The 22,936-nt window shown below is 37.8% G+C and overlaps 2 protein-coding genes across 7 annotated transcripts in view; both read right to left on the bottom strand.

The window, feature by feature from the left end:
* Window positions 1–22,936, bottom strand: part of ACAP2 (ArfGAP with coiled-coil, ankyrin repeat and PH domains 2) — a 71,243-nt gene that overhangs the window by 40,991 nt on the left and 7,316 nt on the right. For 4 of the 5 annotated variants that reach the window (XM_075158381.1, XM_075158382.1, XM_075158384.1 and 1 more), the window contains exons 2-6: window positions 10,829–10,886; window positions 7,491–7,610; window positions 6,112–6,165; window positions 2,297–2,355; window positions 1,609–1,792 (exon numbers count right to left, since the gene is read on the bottom strand). In XM_075158381.1, the coding sequence (XP_075014482.1) occupies window positions 1,609–1,792; window positions 2,297–2,355; window positions 6,112–6,165; window positions 7,491–7,610; window positions 10,829–10,886 (475 nt within the window). Of the gene's footprint in view, window positions 1–1,608; window positions 1,793–2,296; window positions 2,356–6,111; window positions 6,166–7,490; window positions 7,611–10,828; window positions 10,887–11,720; window positions 11,839–22,936 lie in introns of all 5 variants that reach the window. The other variant, XM_075158383.1, reaches the window with a different exon arrangement.
* The window catches only part of PPP1R2 (protein phosphatase 1 regulatory inhibitor subunit 2), a 40,522-nt gene continuing 25,107 nt past the window's right edge, over window positions 7,522–22,936 (bottom strand). Inside the window, exons 6-7 of one of the 2 annotated variants that reach the window (XM_075158392.1) lie at window positions 10,829–10,886; window positions 7,577–7,610 (exon numbers count right to left, since the gene is read on the bottom strand). In XM_075158392.1, coding sequence (XP_075014493.1) covers window positions 10,876–10,886 — 11 coding nt within the window. In that variant the 3' untranslated portion in view covers window positions 7,577–7,610; window positions 10,829–10,875. Of the gene's footprint in view, window positions 7,611–10,828; window positions 10,887–22,936 lie in introns of both variants that reach the window. The other variant, XM_075158391.1, reaches the window with a different exon arrangement.

Raw genomic sequence — 22,936 nt, 5'->3', positions numbered from 1 at the left:
ACATAGAAAAAATAACTGATTTTTCACATTCACCTAGTTCCTCTATCCTCTTTGTCCCCTAATCTTTAAGGTTATCATCCAGAACTACAGATTTTACTTTAAAAGCCCCATTTAGCAGAAACATGCATGATTTTGTAATTTAACACCTCTATGTCAGTTTAAAATTCCAGCAAAAGAAATAAACTTCCTGAAGCTATAATCAAAACCAGACTGTACTTCTATACTTAAATAGTCAGTATTTTGGAAAGCCTTCTGCAGCAAAAATAATTAAGATTTGTTTGTATAAAACAAACCCTCAACTTGCAAGGCAAAAAAAATATAAAAGGAAAGCAAAGGTTTTGAAATACAGTTTAAAGCCAACATAGCTACAAAGAAACCATAGTTCTGAAGCCACTTTTCCAGAAGAAAAGAGTCACCCAAGTAGAAAGAATTCCTAAAGCTGAATTCATTTTTGCCCGCATTAATTAAGAGATGCTGAAACTTTTCCCCGTTACTTCAAATGCATCTTTATCACAGGAACTGCTCATACTTTGAACATACGAATTCCAAGAGGCAAACGATCTGCAGTTCAATGCACACACAAGGAACTGGCCTATAGTAATGACTGCCAGCTTCCCCCCTGCTACTATTTGGTGTTAGTACAAATAATTAAGTGGTACATAATTCACATGACTTTTTAAACATCAAAATGAACTTTGTCCTTAGTGTTCAAAAGGCAGGAATTCAGTGTTGACCACTGACCATCCTATCTGTGCACGTGCCCAGGCTGCTCAGGTCGATTCCACTTCACAGGTAATACATGCAATTTAAAGAATAGTTAACTAAGCTTCAAATAACTGACTGGACTGTCACAAATCAAGATGATAATGCCTAATACAAAACTAACATAATTTTAAAGGGTTGTTCTGTGTTTGATCGTAGAAGAACCCCAGACTCATTTATAGGAGCCCCAAACCCCTCGTATCATCCGAGCGCAATAATACCGTTTTGCTGTAGTTGTGGGTAACTACGAAACAGATGAATTGTAAGTATTGACAGAGAATTTATTACTATTTCACAGGATTCAAAGTAGTAGGACAGAGAACACCTCTCAACACTCTATAGGAGATCTGCACTAAAAAGCAAAAGAGTAGTTATGTTCTTGATTTTCCTATGGCACAATACCAAAATCCGAGGCTTCTAGACAAGTAGGATTTGTTAAATAAAACCCAAAGCAAACAGCTGACATTGTAGTAGTAGCCAACATCCTATACCAGAATTATTCAGGTAATTTGTATTTCCAAGGAACTACAGCATAGCCAAGTCACGAAGTACATTTAGGTAAGTATCAGGCAAATACTGTTTTTTTCAAAATGAATGTTCAAGTTGAAAATTAAACTATGCCATTACAGCAACAGCACTGAATACCACAGCATTAAGCAATAAGAATGCATCAAGTAAATTAATTTTGCTCAGATTTCATTAAGAAAGAAATTACTTGCAAAGTTATTCTTTTTTCACTGAATCTCCACAGCTTCTGAGAAGCTTATAATAAGAACTTCTAAAGGACAGATCTCTAACTATATGTAACAGATTGGTTTAAAAAGTAACACTTATTGCTGCACTTACCTGAAGAACATAATCCAGAGCTATGTGTCGAAAACATTTCCGTGTTGCAGTCAAAATATTGGTTGCTTCCTCTACTTCGTGTTGCTTATTTCTTTGAACTTGGGCATTTTTTACTAGAGCATTCTCTTTTTCTTCACTAACTTTTTCAAACTGTTTCTTTGCATCTTTAAATTTCCTAATATCTCTAAAGACAAAGGAAAGATGGATAACAATTAATTCCAAAGCAGGAAAAAAGTGTTTAAAGATACACTAAACAGACCATGGTTGTGACTGTTATAGCTAGTTTCTTTGTTTTCATACTCTTCAATAAATGCTTGGATCAAATGGAAATCATACAAAGTATGATAGAAGCTTCTCTGTCTTTCTCTTCTGAGGAAAGGACAAAATTGAAATTTAAATAAATGTATCTCATGCTTACTGGCAAAAAGCTTTGGTAAGCACTCTTTTTCCCTAAACTTAGACAATGACAATATGTAATTAAGATCAGTAATTCATACTATTTCAACATTTCTGCAGCTGGATCTAAAGCCTCACTGATTTGGGGTGATTTTTGACAAGCTTTAATACGCACTTCTCAATTTATGGCTGGCGATTTTCAGGAAAGATGTTTCACCAACCCACCCAAATCAGATGCTTTTAAGTTCTATTTTACCTATAATTTTCCCATTACAAGTGCAAATCAACTTACTCTTTAACAAAAGTCTGAAGCTGTGCTTTAATTGATCTTTGGGTTTGGTCAAACAGGATCTGAAAGAAAAGCATTATTATGTAGGTCAATAACTTAGGGGTATTCAGAACTTTTCATTTTAGACATACACATGGTTATTATGCAGAATTAGATGAGAATTATTATTAAACCAACGTGTGCCTAGTATCAAAATATAAAACCCTTCAAAGTAGTTTTGAAATAAATAAAAAAAAAATAAGGAATAAAGTAAGGAAAATAACACAAACCCAACACCTTTTGCTGGTCTTTTCTTAAAGACTGTGGTTACAAGGAGAGACAAGAGCTCCTGGCACCTTATTCTCTCATCCTGACAATGTAAGACATGCCCACTTTCATAGAACATGTTCATTATGATTATTAAACAGTCAAGAATATTACCGTACAAACAGCCTTGAAGAACAACTTTGAATGTTAAGTAACAACTTTTTTTGATTCTTAAAGACTTTCACAATTTAACCAACAACTAAAAGACAGATAAAACCATAGAAAGAACATGCCCGTAACTTCTGGAAAAAAAAAAAACACAGACTGAAATTAATGCTGAAAACGTAACATACATTTATGTTAGTAATTAGTACCATCTCCTTTACATAATACGTTTGTAAAAAAACACCCACTGTTGAACTGTTAAGAAGAATGGCTGCTTCTTTTTCTAAGATTAAGTGTTCTAAGGCATGCTTCTCAAATTTCTTATGAATTGGGGAGACTGGGCGGAAGGAGAGGAGCAGAATATAATCTACTCATTCAAATTGTAAAGCTTGAGAAATTTTTTAAGTTTCCAAGGCCAAAGCATACCTGAATGTTAGATAACTTGTATTTTCTCTTATGACCCCAGAAATTTTAACTGAGAAATGAAAACGCACATTCCTTCAGCTTCACACCTGCCCTCTGAGCTTTAGGACAAAATGGAACACGTCAATGGCTATGGGACAAATCCTTTTGCCACTTATCATTGTGCAGACTTTAATTTCCAACTCCTCTACACCTCTCATTCTGCATTACAGAAATATACAAGGCACGATCACAAAAAATTAAAGAGGTGAAAGAATATCAGGAAGTAGTAGTTGGCCCAACTGAACAGAATCTCTTCCAAAAGGTGTTAAATAATTTTAACCTTTAAGTGTTAAATCATTTTATTGAAAGAGTAAGTCAAGAACTCAAAGTTTCAGGTCAGACAATGTTTTCTTTAAATGTTCTCAGTCTTAGTTTCCCTATTCACAAAATTTGGGAATGAAAAGCCATGCAATGCCAAGTACTGACAGCAAACCCTTACCAGCTTGTTTCTCTTTTCTAGAGCCACTGAAGAAAGGAAAACATGACTGAGTTTAAGTCACCCATTAACAGTGGTACTATATCCTCCATCCAGTCTCCATTTCTGGAAATTTTCAAGACTAAATGGGATAAAACCCTAAGCAGCCTGCTCCAACCTCAGAGCTGACCCTGATTTAGGCAGGCAGTTGAACCAGACGCCTCCTGAGGCCCCTTCCAACCTGAATTGTCCTATATCTAACAGTAACACATGGAAGATCCTGTTTGTATTCCCACTTTGGGAAACCAGAAAAACAGACAACTAGAATAGATAAAGAACTTCTTGACAAGCTGGGAGTCATGCTGGGACTACTCCCACTGCTGACATTTAAGCTTGCCAGTGCCTGAGGAGTGCACCAATCAAGATCAATACAGAAAGAGTATAACCAGATGGGACCTCGACTGACTAGTGGACTCCCAGAAACATGAACCTTGCAATTCTGCTTACAGTGATGAAGAGGAGAAAAGTGCTAGGCAGAAAAATACATACACATTTTTTCCCTAAAAGAACAGAAAAAAGTACCCAGACCATGATCTGACTAGATTTACAGCCTTTCCAACACATTACCTTTCACACACTCCACACCAAGCCTAAGAAAGCTGGTATTTGCCATAAGCTGTCAAAGCTACTCCCCCACTGCCGAATCAGTGAAAACACTGCATTAGTCTGGTTCCTAGCCTTATTTGTAGCAAAGCCTTACATGAGAAAACTGACAGTCATCCAGATCTCAGAGGGACCATCTCCTACCCCTTCCCTCCTTCCTCTGGAGGATGCCTGCCTCTCATCTTTCTTCCTCTAGATTCTTCTCACTCATGATGGCTCTCCTGCCAACTTGGTCAACAACAGCGCTGACGCTCTGAGCTAGTAAGTCCTGCTGAACTAAGCAGATTCACATAAAGCAACGCAGGACCACAACATGTCTGGCAAAGCTCTACATCAGAACCCCATAACATGCCTCACTTCTTATGTTTGTGCCTTTTGGTAAAAGGCACTGTTCTACTCACTATGCTTGAACACAGCGAGGAAGCGGAGGGAAAAAAAGCAGGACAGAACTCGGAGTGGTCCTACATAGATCTGCAAAGAAATCTGCTTTTAATATATCTTGTTCTTTGCTTTCTGCCTTCAAACTGCCCTAAAGGGAGAGTTGTGCTGTGCCAAATTTTACCAAAGCACTGCAAGCCACCATCATGTAGAACAATAACAGCAGCAAGAATATAGGACCTAGGTCAGATGTGTCAAAAAGAGCATACCATATAGCAAAGACATGGTTAAGAGGGTAACAAGCAGCAAGAAGTGTGATGAAGAGCATAAAATAGAGACAGCCAACTGGATTCATCTGCTCGATCTAATCTGCAGAAATCACTGACATGAAAGTAACACTTTCTTCCACTACTGGTGCTTTGAACCTTTGCACTAGCTTCTCTCTACCATCAAAGTATCACTGTCCACTTACTCCCTTCTTTACAGTTTTCATTATATTAGGTGTAGATATGTACACCTCATATAATGGAAAGGAAATCCAACTCAACAGTATTAACCTGCTTGCCTTTGTTTCCCTTCCCTTCTAAAAGCATGCATTTTCAAAAAAATGCGTAATAAGACAGTTTTAGGAAGCTAAGTTAATGCTAACAAACTTAATTTCAGCTGAAGCTGTTTGAACTGCATTCTCTGTATCTCATTACATTTTAAACTCCTAGTGGTATTAAAAAAAAAAAACTTTAAGTGCCCTGCATATTTTCAGCACTTTGGAGACACTTCAGTTACTTTCCAGCAATTTGCTGGAAAATGAAAGAAAAGCAGTAGGGGCCAAGGGAAGAGGAAGAAAATATAAGAATGAACACATCCCTTTGGCTTTCAGGATACAAGATTAAACTCTTTCGAGGAGAAAAAAATAAATCAGTTTTTAATCCAGGCAAAACTGAGCTTTCTGATGAAGTCTGACATGCTAAAATCACTATTAGTCTTAAATCCTAGCATTTTCTCCTTTCTCTGCACTTGTCTAAATCTGTCATACTTCCAAAAAGAAAACTACACACAAATCAGAGGTGCTTCATTTTGTCCATTATAAAGGATGGGAAAAGAAGTAGAAATTATGGAAAAGGTAATCATTATTTCAGTCCAGCAAACAAATATGCTCATAGTTTGTCACTGCTGCCCATCAGTTTGATTAAAAAAGATGAAACAATCCACTATTTACTCTGTCTTACAGCACTGGCTTTTAGTAAGGCTTACAAATTCCAAACAAAAAATAAAGCGAGATATAAATATCCCCTTTTCTGCAGATTTTTAAATACTTCATAAACCAAATATAAATAAAATATTTACAAGTATAAAATGAGAGGTATTTAATACCACTTAAACCATGACTTTGCAAATACTATCAACAAGAAAAGCTTTAGCATTATTCTGTTATCAAATATAACTGGAGGTAAGCTATCAGTGTCATGTTTCAGCTAGAAATACTTACATTGTGATAATTGATCATTTCCTGTAAGGTGTCAGAGAACTTTGTCAAGCTGGTCTGTAAAGAGAAAAATAAAGAGGTTTAAGTTAAGTCCTACCAAATACACAGCACAAAAGTAACGTTTTAGAGGCTTACACCTTTTCAGAAAAGAACTTGGAAATTCATTTACCTTAGCAAGATTATTAAACTAAAACCATTATGCTAGAAGGAGAACATGGGGGTAATATCAAGTACCTCCATTAAAGCTACAAGCAACAAAAATGTTACTGCTACCTACCTATATATAAAGGACCAAACTGAAGCAAAGCAGGAAAAATTCAAATTAAGTTGACTAAACTATGGGAAGTTCACATAATTTAACACATTAATTTACAATATTTAATATTACATTACTTAATATTTATTAATGTTTAATACTAACTCCAAAAACCTGGTTCACATGTTGTAATCATCAGTACACACACATTTACTGTAGGATCTACTGCCTCATAGCTGATACGCTTAGCAACATCAACATCGATCTGTAGAATCCATGTCTCAAACACAGATCCCTAATATATTTGGATAACTGCTTATTGCTTACACAAAAAGTGTAACAAAAACCTACTTGGAATCAAATAATGTAAGTTTTACTAGTTTGCCATCGCACTACATTTCTAGCAAGTAAATTTCCAGACAACAACAGTTTTAGTTGCACACAGACTATACTGAAGTTCACAGGCATTATCTATTTCAACTAGTGTGTGAAGATGCATACCTGCAATTGATGTTCTATTACATAACAGGCATTAAATATAGATGATATACACAGAGATGTACACATAATTATACCTGCATATTAAACAATTTCATACCTCATTTCAAAGTAACAGGAAATATTAGCTGTTCCAAATTAGCCTAACAAGACATCAGTCTGAGATTACACCATCAAAGCGGGCTCTGTACATTTAAAAATTTCAATTTCTATGTATTAGAGAGTGCCAGTTCCAGGACCCAAGAGATCAACTCAAGGAATTTAGTTGCAGAGAAACGGTTCTTCAGATCTCATTAACAGAACCCCTTTATTTAGCAAAGTAAACAGGGCAGCTGTTCACAGCTTCAATCTGACTTTCTCCACTCCTCCCAAGACTATTACTAACCTAATAGACATTTCCTGGAATTTGGAAAACCCTTGCCATTGCAGGTTAAAGCTGAAACTAAACAGCACAGGCACCTGCAGTGCACCACAGTCAAAAAAGCTCACTCTTAAGACATCTCAAAGAAAAAGGAGCAAAAAGGCAAATAATAGTATAAACTTCAGCTACTTCTCTTGCCAATTGTTATATTTTACCCCTTTTAAGTTATGCTTTTCTCCTTCCATTTTCACCTCTTAAAGAACTTACCTCAACCAATGCATCTTTACAGGAATATTGTGCCAGGTCTCGAATTCCATTCATGAACTGCTTGTTGGCTGTACAGAATGCTTTCCCAGTATCAATCATTGCAATACAAAGCTTTACCAGCTGAAAAGAAGAAAAAATGACGAAGTGGAAGTTTTTTGTTTTCTTTTTTTCACCACCATATAAACACGAAACACGCTGAGCTTAGTTAAGTCTAAGAAACAAAGATTTCAAAAGTTAAATTCTAAATTTACAGAGCCCCACATTCTATGAAAAGCTTTCTATTGTGATAGCTACAAAAATACTACTCTAGGTCAACTGATATGCCATTAAGAAGGTTACTACTCTTTATAATTTTTTTATTATTATTTTTTATTTGTTTTATTGTTAACTGAGATTTTGCACATATTTCAAGAGAGAGGGCTGTATGAGGGCAAAAAGTACAGCAACTAAAACATAACTGGTTAGAACTCAAGTAAATTATAAAAGTTTTGTGGTTTCCGAGCCAAAAAAATCCCAAAAGAAACTCACACCAGTCGTTTCATCTTGAGACACTCAGAATACAGGCACAGGAATGCAAAAGGCTATCTGCACAAAGCACAACTGAAGAGAGATGGTTACATCTCAGAAGGCAAAATCAACCATGTTTTCACTCATACTACAGACTAGTCTTTCTCTGATGGGTTTCCATCCCTACCACTCACTGCTTAGGTCAGCACCTTAGCTGTCATGGTGCTGCAGAGTCTGAAGCCATCAGTATCTTGTGATGGATGTTTTCCCACTTTTTCAACCATTTATGCGCTGGGCCATTAATGAAAGAAAGAATGATTAGTGCGATCACTAAGATGCTCTTGAGAGAAGTGTCGTGGTTTAACCCAGCAGGCAGCTCAACACCACACAGCCGTTCGCTCACTGCCCCCACCAGTGGGATGGGGGAGAGAATCGGGGAAGAAAAAAAAGTAAGATTCGTGGGTTGAAATAGAGGCAGTTTAGTAGGCAGAAAAAGAAGGGAAAAATGATAATAATGATAAAAGAATATACAAAATAAATGATGCACAATGCTCACCACCCGCCGACCGATGCCCAGCCAGTTCCCGAGCAGCAGCCCCCCGGCCAGCTTTCCCCTACTTTATATACTGCGCATGACGTCATACGGTATGGAATATCCCATCGGCCAGTTTGGGTCAGCTGTCCTGGCTGTGCCCCCTCCCAGCTTCTTGTGCATCTCCAGCCTTCTCAGTCAGTAGAGCATGAGAAGCTGAAAAGTCCTTGATTTAGTGTAAGCACTACTCAGCAATACCTAAAACATCAGTGTGCTGTCAACATTCATCTCATACTAAATCCAAAACACAGCGCTATACCAGCTACTAGGAAGAAAATTAACTCTATCCCAGCCAAAACCAGGACAAGAAGGCATATTATAATTGAGCTCCCCCACCCTAAACCAAACTGAGAATAAAATCAGAAGATTGAACCTTCGTCTCTGAAGGATTTTTCAAGGATGTTAGACAAATTTTCATGAACAACATAGAAGTACTCAATCCTAGGTTGGGGCAAGGAAACCACCCAAGTGACCTTCATGCCTCATTTACGCAGTAATTTTTATGTTGACTCAGATCCTCTTAGAAAAAGAAGAAATTTGATCATCATCTCCCACATTCTGTTGAAGGCTAAGTTGCTTGAACAACGGACAGAAAAATCACTACCAACATGATCCTTTTTTCCCTGCACTTTTGCTTATGGTTCACAATCCTGAACGCAGTGTCCTTTCTTGCAAAGGTGAAAAAATGCAGATAATGTAGCCCAAAGTCACAATTGTGGGACAATCAAACGAAGTTTAGTATGAATAACTGAGCAGAAAAAGTTACCAACAAATCATTACCCTCAGGCCATAGTTACTTCAGCTCACACAAGAAGCTTGGCTTTTTAAGTGTTATACTTAGATCACTATACTTCACATTACAATTAAACTACATAAATACTTACCTTGTGTACTTGCTTTCTTGTCAGGGGAGCAAATGGGTTTGGGTGTTTTTGTTTTAAAGAGTACTAGGATACTGTCTCAGGGCAAAGAGTAATACTACAATTATAGCTTTCACATGATAGAATGGTATATTTGGCACTGGTCTCCTGCAAGAGACTGGGGGCAAGGCCCTGAATAATGCCCCTTAAGGAATTTGAGAATTCTTTTCCCTAGAAATGACCCTTTTAGACTGGTGAAAACCACAAACTTCTAAGATGGATTCTTCCGATCCTTTAAATACTTGCATGGTTTAATCTACCAAACCAGATTCATCACCCCTACAACAAAAACCTGTCTTATACCCATCAGTTTCACTAAAATCCACACCAAATAAAAATTAAATATCTTAAATTTTTTTTGAAAGAGCAAATGGTTACATTATTAACTACCAAGCTAGAAATATTGTTACAAGAAGTAACAAAAAGCCTTCACACTTAACTCTACACTTGACACTGACTTTAGTCGTCTCTATCTTTCTGCAGCCAACTCGCAGCTGCAGGAACAAAAGTTCATATTCAAGAAGTAGCTAAGGAGGTGAACAAATGACATCTGCCTACCACATTAAAACACAGGCAAAAAATAATTGTAAACATTTAGCATAAAATTCTAAGGAAAGACGACTCTACAGACGTAAAACAAAAATAAGCCACCCTTAAAATACTAGCAAAGAAAGAACAAAAGTTTCCAAATACTACTGGTTAAGAAACCAATAAATGGATTGTAAGGCACTGAAAAGATGCTACACACAACCTTTTGTATACATGCACAAAGCATGACAAAAAGCAGGATGAATTCTACGGTAGTTAAGTACTCCAGACAAAAGTGGAGGATATATATACCTATCCTGCTGTGACTGTGCTGCAGACTACCGAAGACGGAAAGCATTAACTTTATATCTCTAAAACAAAGAGTATCCATATGTCCTCACAGTATGCATAAAACATAAAACATAGTAGTCATAAAACATAAGCTCTCAATGCGGGGATGGCCAACCCCTGGCTTTTAACTCACACGAAAGCTGGATTAGTTTGCATGCGGCTCCCACTGTGCGGCTGAGTCACATGAGTGCGAGGGGCCATACATGCAGGAGGGTATTGCACGATCCAAACCCTCAGATGGGGGGGGAAGTGCGTTCGCACTGGCTCTTGCTGCTGTTACTCAAGCGGGGGTCTCTGGGGCCCAGCTGCGCACTCCGTTCCCTCTGCAAGAGCACTTGGTCAGCAGCCACTGCCACTTCCCAGCTATGAACTTTAAAACAAAACCTAAACACATCTTTTTGTATTTTTCAGAACAGACATTGCTGAATTAAAAAGCTTACCTTGTCAAGTTTCAGTTCCAGTTCTGTCACATCTCCTTCTACTTCTTCTAAAGCTGCCCTGCATGGTTAAAAAATGTTTTCCTGTAAAACTTTACACAAAAATACTCTGGGACTGGGGGGAAGGGGCAGGGTCACGTTAATTTAACCCATTTATTGCCATCACAGTTTCACTTAAATTTCAACTATTAAATAGCAGATTTTAGAGAACCACAAGAACTGCAAAAAATTTGACAGTAAAAAGAAGAAAAACTACATCACTGATAACACATATAGCACAGTAATAAAGATTTGAGACAAAATTTTATTAATCCTAATGTTTGTCACATTGAAATAGGTTTCCTCTATTCTTGTATAGCCAATAGTCTATATGTTTGAAGGTAGTAACAGAGGAAAAACTAAAAGTCTGAGTGAAATTTCTTAAGTAATTCTTTTGGTGACTCTCCTGGCTCAAACCTGCAACCCTACAAACCAACAGCTATTTAATAAATGACCTTGCAATGAGATTATGAAAAATATAGCATTTACCACGAGTCAACTGACTTAGCGGTAAGTTCAGATGGCACACTTGTTTATATCATTTGCCTCTAGTCTAGACTGGTTGCAACTTTCAGACCAGTCAAATTTTACTTGCCAGTAAAAGTTGCTTTAACGAAGCATTTCTAAAGCATAACTTTTTTTGCTTGAGAGCTGATGTTTCCTTTGACACCTCCTTCCTTGCTATTGCTACCTGAAAAAACAGGAGAAGACTGAGAAAGGATGACACTTTGTTCAGAGAGTTCATGAACACTGCTGTTTCATCAGGCTATTGCCTTGAGAGCTTGAATGTCCTCATTTCTGGTGATGAATGTTACACTATAAAAATCTATTCAATGAGGCTGGTATTTCACATTACACAGAGGTTGGTAGGAACAGCTGTATTCCCATCCCTTGCTCCCATCACAGGGCACCTCATTCTTTCAGTCATTCCAGCATAACTTACAGAGCCACACTGTTCAGCAGTAGTAGTCCGCCTTGGGAAAAAAAAAAGTCATAGGAAGTCTTCCATAATACTTTTTGGAACATTGGATACATTTCACTCGTACAAAAACCTCTTCCTGGAAAAAGTGAGACAGACAGGGAAGTACTATTTGGAGCAGGGATTTCTTAAGCCAGCTTTACCACTGAGGAGAGAGTACACAGAACCACAGTTTTACAGTCTCTTGCTAATTCTGTTCTAGTTCACATGAGTTCAAGCCAAGAACAAAAAATTTAAAAAGACTAGATCAGGCCCCAAACTCAGGAAAAGCAGTTTTTACAAGAATAGTTCTGAAAAACACTGCCAATTGCCTGCAGTTCTCAAACACTGAGCATGACATTCCCAGCTTTTTGCAGATTTCACTAACACATAGTTGCATTCCAGTTTTTGTATCTAAAGGCTTCCCACAGTTACATCCTAGGTTTTATATCTAAGCACATTCCTGTGCGGTTACATTTTGGCTTCTGCTTCTTCTCTAGCTTCAGACCACGAAGGATTTCAGGCAACATCAATTTCTCTTTTACTTACTTTATTTTCTTCCATAAATGATTAACTTTCATTTAAGTCTCCAGAGTTAAATCTTGTTTCAGAGACCATAAGGGGGGGCAGGGGGAGATGAAGGAAAAGTATCTCAATATTTAGGCTACAATTTTGTATTCGTTTGTTTAAAATCACAGTGCAACCAATTTTTATTTGTTTCTTTGGCATTAACATAAAAGCATGATTAAGTAGCTTGTTTACAGAACTGCAGCAAGATCTGATAAGAATTTTTTTTTTTAGTGTCTTTAACTAACAAAGAGTTCTAGCTCTACAGGACTTAATGAGCCAAAAAGTCTAATATTCAAGATGAAGAAGAGAGATAAAGGCAGTCAGAGCAGGCAGAATGAAGACAATACCTCTGATCAGTAATTAAAGCTCTACTCGAAGGGGAAAATTTTAAGACAGGATAAGCTCAACTGAAAGAGAAGTAACAACAGAACATCAAAAGACTGAAAAGATGAGGTGCAGGTCAAGAAAGAAGAAGTATAAAGCAAAGCAGAAAGAAATATCATGGGAGAAGGGAGACACACAGCCCCTCCACCACCTGATTCATTGTAGATCATCTTTGAATGACCACAGACCCCTGAAGCACCAGGCTGGTTCTCCAGGCTATTTCCCACCACCGCCACGTGGAGAGAAGGCACATCTGGGCCCTACAGCTGGATATGAATCAAACAGCTGTTTGGTTCCAGCCAAACCCCTTTTCAACTCCTTGTTTCTCTGCATAGAACTGGCTGCTTTCACTGTTTCCATCATATAAAAACTAGTAGAAAAGTTATTCTCATGCAAACATATTCACAGTATTAGACCAACACTGGATTACAAGCACAAGAACAACAGAGAGGATGCCCTCAGACTATCAGAATACAGATACATATATCTAATAATGTATTAACACCATCTAGTCACAAAACTTGTTTTCATACTGAGTTAGGAATACATCAAGAACAGCTGATCTGAGCTGTGCTAGGTTAATGCTATCCTTGTTTTTCTTAATTTAATATTTTTTGAAGCCACAGAATACAAAGGTGCATTTCTCTCTCTAAAACATCTGTGTCAAGAATTACTTGAAGTTCACAGAAAATTGTCATAATTCCAAATAATCTCGCGTCCACAGCCAAGACGCAATCTCCAGCTATAAACACAGGAAGTGGTCATAAAACAGCTGAGTACCAAGTGCCAGACCTGACATGTACCAAAAATGTTGCTCCTTAGCGAAGTGGGAGCTGAGAGCAGTGTTTGCGTCGGGGTAATCTTAGCCAAAAGGCTCTGGCATTAGGAACAAGGATCAAATCTGCCTCATTATATGAATTAAAGTCAAACATCTGTGGCTTCTCGAGATGTTCAAACACTGCACAGCAACGCACAAAACCAGAACAGCTGCTTAAGGGTGGAGGACAACATTTATAAATGAGCAGTCTCCCATACTCTTCATGCTCTGTAACGAGGACTCTCAGGAATGTGTTCCTCTCCTCTGCTGTTTCTCCTCTCCTCCACCCCAACCCCCCCAAAACAGTTCAGTTTGCTAGGCAAAGCTTCCTGCACTGCCACAGCTGCAATGCAGGAAGAATATGGGAGATGAGGGAAGAAAACTCAAGACATGACTTAGCAGCCTTTTTAAATGAAGATAATGTCACCAGTTCCCTAGCCCAGCATGCGACAAAGGAAAGCTGAACTCTGTGGTGTCCGTCACAGCACTCCCCTTAAGGGACTAGTAAAAAACTTGCTTCCAGGTTAAGGTGCTATGGGACTCCAAGAATCCCAGGAACCAAACAGAAAGATGACAGCTAAACTCTCCCCTAGAAAGAGAATCAGTCACTCTTAGGCCACAAGCTGCAGACATGTGCTAAGGAAATAACTTCGTCTGGACTAAACCACTACACACTGCTGACCGTAATGCCAAGCACACTGTGGCCACAGACAAGTGTCTGCTTGGCCTGTTTACTCTTACAGTGCAAAAGGTGGCAATGGTCAATGCTTTTAAAGTCAGCTATTCTTCAAACGATATCTAACTGCCATAGAAGCCTCATCCTGCCTTTAGTCTTTCACTTGTTAGTCATGTTCTAGCTTGCATTTTTAGACTGTGATCCTGAAAGTGAGGAGGCTGGAATCAGTAGTCATTATGAGTTAGATGCTGACAAACAACAAATTGGAGAAGTCAAAGGTGCTATGGATAAATAACAATTAATTATTGTTAATTCTAGAATTAACATGTCCCACTATAAAAAAATATTCAAAAGAATAAAAGCTCATTAATAAAGTATTTTCCCATAGTTTGGGGTTTTTTTTTAAATTTTAATTGAGGAAAGTTCAAAGCCTAAATCTTAGATTTACCTCTTGAATATACTTTCAGAAGAATAGGAACAAGTACAAAAAAATCAACTACTATTCAGCCTGGGACTTCTGAATGCATTCATGTGTTTGGACTCATAATATGGGAATAACAGATTCTCTTGTATTTGGACTCATGAAATGGGAATAACACATTCTCACCGTCACAATTTCAATAATATTACTGCTAAAATCTTGTCTTCAAGTCTTGGAAAGACACAGCTCTCCTACTTGCACATATTCTATGCAGAATAGCCCCTTAATGCACAACTTCAACCTCACTACAGATAACATGTCCTTTCAACTAACATCCACTACAGTTCAATAGTATAAAGTTGGCATGCAAGACAAATTATCAATAGCTAAATCAAAGTATTTGAGTACACGTATTCAAGTATGACTACATTCATTTTCTTTCATTTACTGCAGTATAATTTCATGAGACTGGCTGTATATCAGAAGAGTAAATAAAGAAGCATTACCGTGCTCCACTGCCAGTGGAGAACAATTCAGCCTCGGAGGGACAGAGAACATTGGACATGAACCAACAAGCAAACAGTACTGTGATTAACTCCCCTTTATCCTCTTCAACTGCATTTCATTTTAAACTTTAAGGACATTGTAACTGCTTTTCAGTTTTCCTAAAGATATGTACAGCTCACTAATTGCAAGGGCCAAGGCTGGATAAAGCTGGTTCCTAACTGGCTAAAGTAAAAGCAATTGATCATTCTAACTCTCATGTTAAATACAAACCCAATATAGACACTAGTAGAGATTAGCTGCAAGCAACCTGTGCATCCCACAGTGGTATCACAGTTCTAGATGTGTAAAAATCAAACTATATCAAAATTAGCAACCACTCATGCTATAGCATGTGATACCAGACTTAGGTTTCAACCTGTGCTGCCCAGATTCAGATGAAAAGGCCAGCGAGATAGGGACTTCTAATCCTTTGACCCCAATTATCAAACTGAAACAAAATCAGCAATGGAGTTGCTTATGGACCACTCCTGACAGTGACTGCATTCAGCATCCTCAGTGACAGAGGGGAATAGGAATAAATAAGTCACTAAGTTTCTTATAATGATATGAGAAACTTCAAAACACCTTAAAGACAACTTGAAACAAGTACTACTGAATGTGAAAAACTGGAAATAGGATGAGATACAGAAGTGCAAGATAAGAATATGCACCTGATGATTTACAGGAATGTCTCCTCCTCTATGCCAGAGCCTATCAGGTGACAGACAGCAAAAAGGCCAGTAAACATTAATCGGAGGATGGACTACAAGTAAGATTGATGTAAAGGCAAATTAAAATGCAGGTATACCACACAAGATACTATACTCGCTCACCTAATTGGTCTGCTCTCGCTCTCCCTCTCCACACACATAGCAGTTGCACCTTGGTATCACACTTCAGATGCTAAGCAACTACTTACAAATTAGTTCAGAAACAGTCACAGACTAACTGCTGAGGGTAAAATCAGACCGGGGGAACACACACACCACCATGACTAATGCCACTGTACAGAGAAATACAGTGTTGACAGCAAAGTCCTCCAAATAGAAACGTGTTGTGAACATCACAGAAAAGACAAATAGCAATACCATACCAAACAAGTAAACAGTCAGTTCTACTGATTTCAATCATCATCTCTTTCTACTGTGCACGTAAAAACAAAACTCCACACCTATACCTATTACCTGAACTCTATAATCTATTGGGTAATTGAAGACAGCAATTAGATTCTCCATGAGCCTTCTTAGCCTGAAGAAGGCCACAGCCCTCATCCTCTCCTTGAACTCCACGTACTCCATTCCAGTTGCCTTTAGCTGCCCATCCGTCATTTTGGTAGTATCTTTCTTTTACCGGCAGGGCCCCAAATTGGTTGTAACACTCCAAACTTAGCCTCATGACAGCAGGGTAATCATCTCTTCCCGCAAGTTGCCAGCTATACTCTTGCTAAAGCAGTCCAATACACTGCCAGTTTTCACTGCTGCACAGACACATTGCTGACCGATGGTCCATTTGCTGTTCACCACGACACAAAGGTCCCTGTCCGCCAGCACAGCTGCATGGGGTTGTTCCTTCACTGAGCAAGTTTTCACATTTATCTTGGTTAAACTTCAGAAGCTTTCTACCAGTGGTTTCCTCTACCTTGCTAAGGTCCTTCTGAATGGCAGACCTACCCTTCAGCATATCAACTGCTCCCTCCAATCATTGTGTACTTCATTTGATTTCCTTCATCTGTAGTTAGATATAAAAAGGTATCTAGAGGCATCTTAATCAACATGCTAAAAAATACATTTGGTACATGTATAATGGCATCAGACAACCACAGATTAAAAAAGAAACATGACATATTGAGGGAGAAAGAAGTCATACACTGAACAATAAGGCCTAATAACCTTGAATAACAGCATGGATACATACAAGAAGAGTTTTATAACTTATGAGATGTGTCATAACCATTGAAGAAAGAACGCTGTTGCAGCCTGTCACAGAGCCCATTGAAGTCCTGGTTTGGCACCGCAGAGATTTTTCCCTGCTGGCACAGAGCCCCTCCAGGCTGAGGAACAGATGATGAATACTCCCTGACATGCAGAGATAAACTTCCTCAGTCATGCTAGTACTCCTTACATTATTAATTCTTCAGTCATTGCCACAAAACATTTTATCAATAGCTTGGAAAAGCTTCACGAGGTGAACAGTAGGACTTTGAATCAGAGATGTGACATTCTCTTCAGCCCCACCCCAAAATCCTAGAAATTTTCTATGGACTTGGTGGATTGAAATATGGAAATGCATCTCCTGAATGGAAGATTATCATGTTGATGAATAAGCCAAGTTTTCTCAGGTGCATAGCAAGCACTATCCACATTCCAAATTTCCCCAGACAAAAGAAACAAGAATCAAGTCCTCAATATCAGAAGAGCCATTCTTCTATTCCTCCCAAGTCAGACTTCTCCTCTTATAAAATAATCAAATGAAATAAAACAAGGGTATTTACTGAATTCACTTAATCATTAAAGCAAAAGTCTGCTTGTAGGTACCAGTTTTTAAGGTCTTCTTCACCTACAAATTTTAGTTCATCCTCAGTAATTCATATGGTCTTTGATATAACAAAAAAAAACCACACACCCAGGGCAAATCCCTTTAAGATGCATGCCTCATGCCTCACTTGATTTGTTCTTTACTGTGAGACTACACGACTCAAAAGATAATGAACATTATAAACAGATCAGTCTTCAAAAAGGAGTAAGTTCTATTGCACTTAATATACATAACTGAAAGTCAAACTGATTACTACTGAACTTGCAGCAGCATTTAATGTATCATACACAGTCTGTAAGGACATCTGTGCTACCTGCTGGCACTAAATTCTCAAGCTTTTTCTCTCATTACTCTTTTGCAGTAAATTGCTAGAAATGCCCAACAGTATTCTTTTCCCAATAGTTTTGCCTAATATTTTTCCCCTAAGCTTTTTTACCCTAGGAGAGCCTGATAGTAAGCCCAAGTAGGAAATTAGCAACCCTTTTCTTCCACAAAGATTCCGATAAGCAGGATTTTCTTCATCTCTCCACTTAAATGTTTTGTTTGTTATGGGACAGCTGTTAACAAGATGGGGACACAATGGTGACCATGAAAGCTTCACAGACAAGAAGTTGATTACATTGCTAAACAAAGGCAGATAAGAATGCAACACATCGCAATACCTGTCCTGCACAACTTTGACTAGTAATTCCAACATCCCAAGAATGAGTGAAAAGCTTTTTAGGAGCCCTTACTATCAGATAAGGAAGTAGGACTATAGTATCAAGATGTTGCAACAAAAAAGGGGCAGCAGAAACAGGCTCAAGAAACTGATGGTGCTGTGCAGAAACTTCTTGTTGCTGAAAACTGGGACACATCACAGGTCTGCTTTAATCTTTTAAATCTCAGCAACTACCCAGGAGCTTGAACACAGAAGCAGCAGAAGGAATGAAGGATTTCAACATTTGAAAACTCAAATATGTAGTAAGGTCAGGAAGTGGAACCATAAATATAACCATCAGGCAACCAACTGCAAAGGACCCAAGATAGAACATCCCTCCATCTAAACACTATGCCCTATTAGCCTCAAGATCTGGAGTTCCTAGTCAGATGCTAAGGAGTCACGTCAACTTTTCTTTTAAAAGCTGTAAGTAATAATCTGAGGAAGAACGGAGAAATTAATCCCTGATTTGGAAAGATACCCTTTATGTACCTCAATGCAGCCAATATAAAAGACAGGGTAGCAATGCCTGAAAAACAGGAAGAGTAAGTATCACTAGATTCCCCCACTATAGGATTCTCAGTATCAATATGTTCAGAACTGATACAGCAAGACTTAACCACCTGTACGGAAAACCTCCTATAAAGTAGAGGCAACTTGAGATCAGAATACTCTGTATGTAATTAATCAAAGAGCATTCTTTAGAGATATCATATAATCTTAATAGGAGTCTTGTATTTGCTTTGATTTCAGAAAAATACTGCAGTATCTGTCCCTATCTTTCTGTAATTTCCTTAGTTGCTAACTTATACCTACTACAGTTAGAAAAGTACTGTTGTGTCCAAACCACCATAAGGTGGCAAAGCCTTTATAAAAAGAACTCACCACGTTTCAGAAGAGTTAAGGACCATTAGCTCTCTACAATTCCAGTTATATCAGGTGGATCTTCTTTACCAAAACCAGAGAAAAGTTTCAGATTTGCTATGAAGACTGAGTCCTCAGCAAGTATTTACCCTTTTTATCCATTTCAGAAGCTGAATATTTTGGTAATACACTTTCACAAAATCAGAATGCTCTATTTGACAGAGGGGAGGTTGCAGCTTTGTTGCAATAGACAAATTCTGAACTTGAATTTTTTGTTTAGCTATTAGGTGTATACACATACATGTATCTCACACTCAGTTACCATAAGTGTATTTTACATGTAAATTAACATTTTTACTGTGTAGTTTTATTGTTCCCTCATACTGCAAAGAATCAGTCTTTGTTTGCCCTTTATGCCTTTGCACTGAAGCAGCCAGTCAAATGAATCCAATCTCAAGATAACAAAGTAGATAAGCATTAGGAGTAGGAGAATACAGAAATACAGTGTATTGGTGTTTTTCTCAATTTTACTGTTTTCACATTTGGAAAAGCCAGTCTCCTTTCCTCTTCATCCCTCTCAAATGATAATGGGTAATCTATTAAAAAAATAAGCATTTGGAATATTATAACATAAAAACTACAAAATGCATATGGTACACCCACAGCCCTGGAAAAGGTTTAAATATTCTTTGGGTACATTTAGTATCTTTTCTCCCACTACTTTTAGTCATCAGGAGATTTTAAAGACCCTGGGCTTTCATTCATCTATCAACACTAATTGCAGGTAAGCTGTTTCTCAACCAAACAGAAGCTTACATATCCTTTATTAATTACATAATAAAGGTTTTTCATCTCAAATCAATTGCAAATATTTCAAATAAGATCTTGCAAGATTGATGCTTACAATATAGTGGATATTTTGCAATAGTAGGCAGATGTAACACTTCATCTTGTCATTTTTCATCATTCATTTTGGGATAAATCAAGTAGAATAGAATAAACAGGCAGATATATTCCTCAAAATCAGACACTTAACAAAAGAAAGCACTCCAGGAAGTTAAATGAGTACTTTTAAAAAAATCATTCTCCACAAACTGGAGATTCTTCTGGAGAATAACTCTGTAGAGAAGGTGTACACATGTGTGCATACTTTTTAAACAGACTCCAATTTAGCAACACACAAATTCAGCCAGAAGTTGCATCCTCAATGAAACATCAGAGATTCCTCAGTCGTCTTAAACAGTTTTTATCCTCAGTAACAACCCTGACCAGTAAAGCCAATACATTTGTCCTATTCTTGTAATGTGCCTTATCTGATCAAATACTGATATCTACGCATAGATACCTGGGTTAGTAATCTAAATCACCTTTGGAAATGACAGAGTAGAAACCCTATTTCCAGGGTGCAGTTCACCTTATCCTGACACCTATGACTAAAACAAATCAAGAGGCACTTGGGATACAACTATTAATCTTCATCAAGATTTGAAGGAGCCTAAGCCTAAAATCTGCCTTAAGAAGAGAGATGGCTACACAGTAGATGAGATGAACTCTACTTTTTCTGTTTAAGGAAGTTAAGAAAGAAGGGGCCTATTTCATTAATTACTGAACTCTTTATACAGACAGGAACTCCAACCAACTTAGATGAATGCTAGAAGTCTAGGAAAGACAAAATAAAACCTACGTTTCCAGTTGAGCAATGAGTCTTTTTAATGTTTTTGCTAGTCCCAGTTAAGATCACAAGGCCCAACACTGCTCCACCTACATTATTTTTCTTCTTTACCCACCCAGCTCTTACTTATGACATCTTAAACCTGAAGTATATTAGCAACATCTTAAATCTAAAGTATGTGTTACATAAAACCAATGATACTGTAATAACACCACGTTCTTTACATTAAAGTTCACCAGAAGAATCCAGTCAAATGCAGAGTCTGACTACTTTCACGAAGTACTCTAAACAAACAAAAAAACCACACACAAGCTGCACCTTTCCATCTTAACCGTAAGCAACATTCAGTCTCCCATTAATGCTCACTGACGAGCAGCCAAAGCAGCAAGGGAATCACTGGAGAGCTGGAGTCTAGGAGGGCATCAGAGAGTGGGACGGGTCTCCTGGCACTGACTCACATCAGCCACCACCGCTGTGCAAAGGGGTTGAGGGAGCCCTGAACCCAGCTGGGATCGCTGCGGCAGTGAGGAAGGGGACAGAAGAGGCTCAGTACTTCCCTGGGTAGAGACCATGGAGCAGAAAACCGAACCCCATCCCCCAGCTCAAATTCCACACCTCTCATTTGTCAGGCAGAAGGGATAACATTCACGGCCAGAAGTCAGACTCTGAATACAACACGCCTTTCCTTTGTACCAACGGAGTGAATTAGATTCAAATTTCAATCCACAAAACGTCATTCGAAACATCAATACACACAGATCTGTTACATGATCTACAGCATTACATAAGTTATACATCTTTTAAAAACAATTACAACATCACTAATAATTGAAGACTAGGCTATTTTAAATGCACAGAAATGTTGAGTGTGTTTGATATCCATGTGTTCCTACTTAAATTAACATCTGGCACCCAGAAAGATGGAAATCTGGAATTCTCTTGCACAGAATTTGTTTTTTTTAAATTTTGTCAGGCAGAATATATTTCACTACATATGGCTTCTCCAATTTCTATTTGTATTATATCCAGCTTGAAATACAAAAATACATTTTGGAAGTTTAGTAACTTCAAAATCACATTGTGCAAACTGATCACTAGCTCTGCTTCATGTTTATTCATAAAAAATTGTCAGCAGAGGTCTTCCTTTAATGACTGTTACTGAAAGCATATCGTAAATTCATGAAAAGAAAAAAGGTCGTTTGTGCATATGCACTGACTACTGTTAGGCTCCTCTCGTGCAAAACCACAATACAACTACTTAAATCCCCATTACTATTAATATCTGAATTCTAAAAACTATTCAAAAGCATCGTGCCTGCACGTTGTAGACTCTAAGAATTTCAAACAGAAAACTTAAAATATCAAACAGAAAGCCCGATTCACAGAAAGATTCATGTCACACAAGCAAGTTTGCCAACCATCCGACAGGCATTTTCTCTGTTCAAAACCCCCTCTCATTCATAAAACACTTGAAGGGACTATTTTGCAGCAAATTATTTTCTTAATCTATTTTTGTGTCTTGTCAGTTTGCAAATGTATACAGGACATCATCCCATAAATTAGATTTCTCCTCTACACAGGCATAAGTTATTTACAGTGCATCAAAACAAAATAACTGATTTACCCTAGGTTTGAGGCCTGGCTACTTTTAATATTCACAAAGTAAATGTTAACTGTAAAGTAATTATTCTGCCGCATATGCGAGGACTCCTCTTGAAGAGATCATCAGGAAGGCAAAACAAATGTTTTAGTCTACTTTACTGGACTGCCTAAAATTGTTTCGTTTGTGATCATAATGATAATATCTACTATTTCTCATGTTTTTGATCTAATCTTTTACTCAGATGAACGAGTGGCAACAAAACCAAGATTTATATTGTCACACACAGAAGTAAGGAAAACTCCTGCATATATTAAAATAATGTTAAA

Source organism: Calonectris borealis, chromosome 9 (genome assembly GCF_964195595.1).
Source record: "Calonectris borealis chromosome 9, bCalBor7.hap1.2, whole genome shotgun sequence".
Classification (NCBI taxonomy): Eukaryota; Metazoa; Chordata; class Aves; order Procellariiformes; family Procellariidae; genus Calonectris; species Calonectris borealis.
The sequence above is the reverse complement of the archived record's forward strand: the minus strand, read 5'-3'. Positions and strand labels throughout refer to the sequence as shown.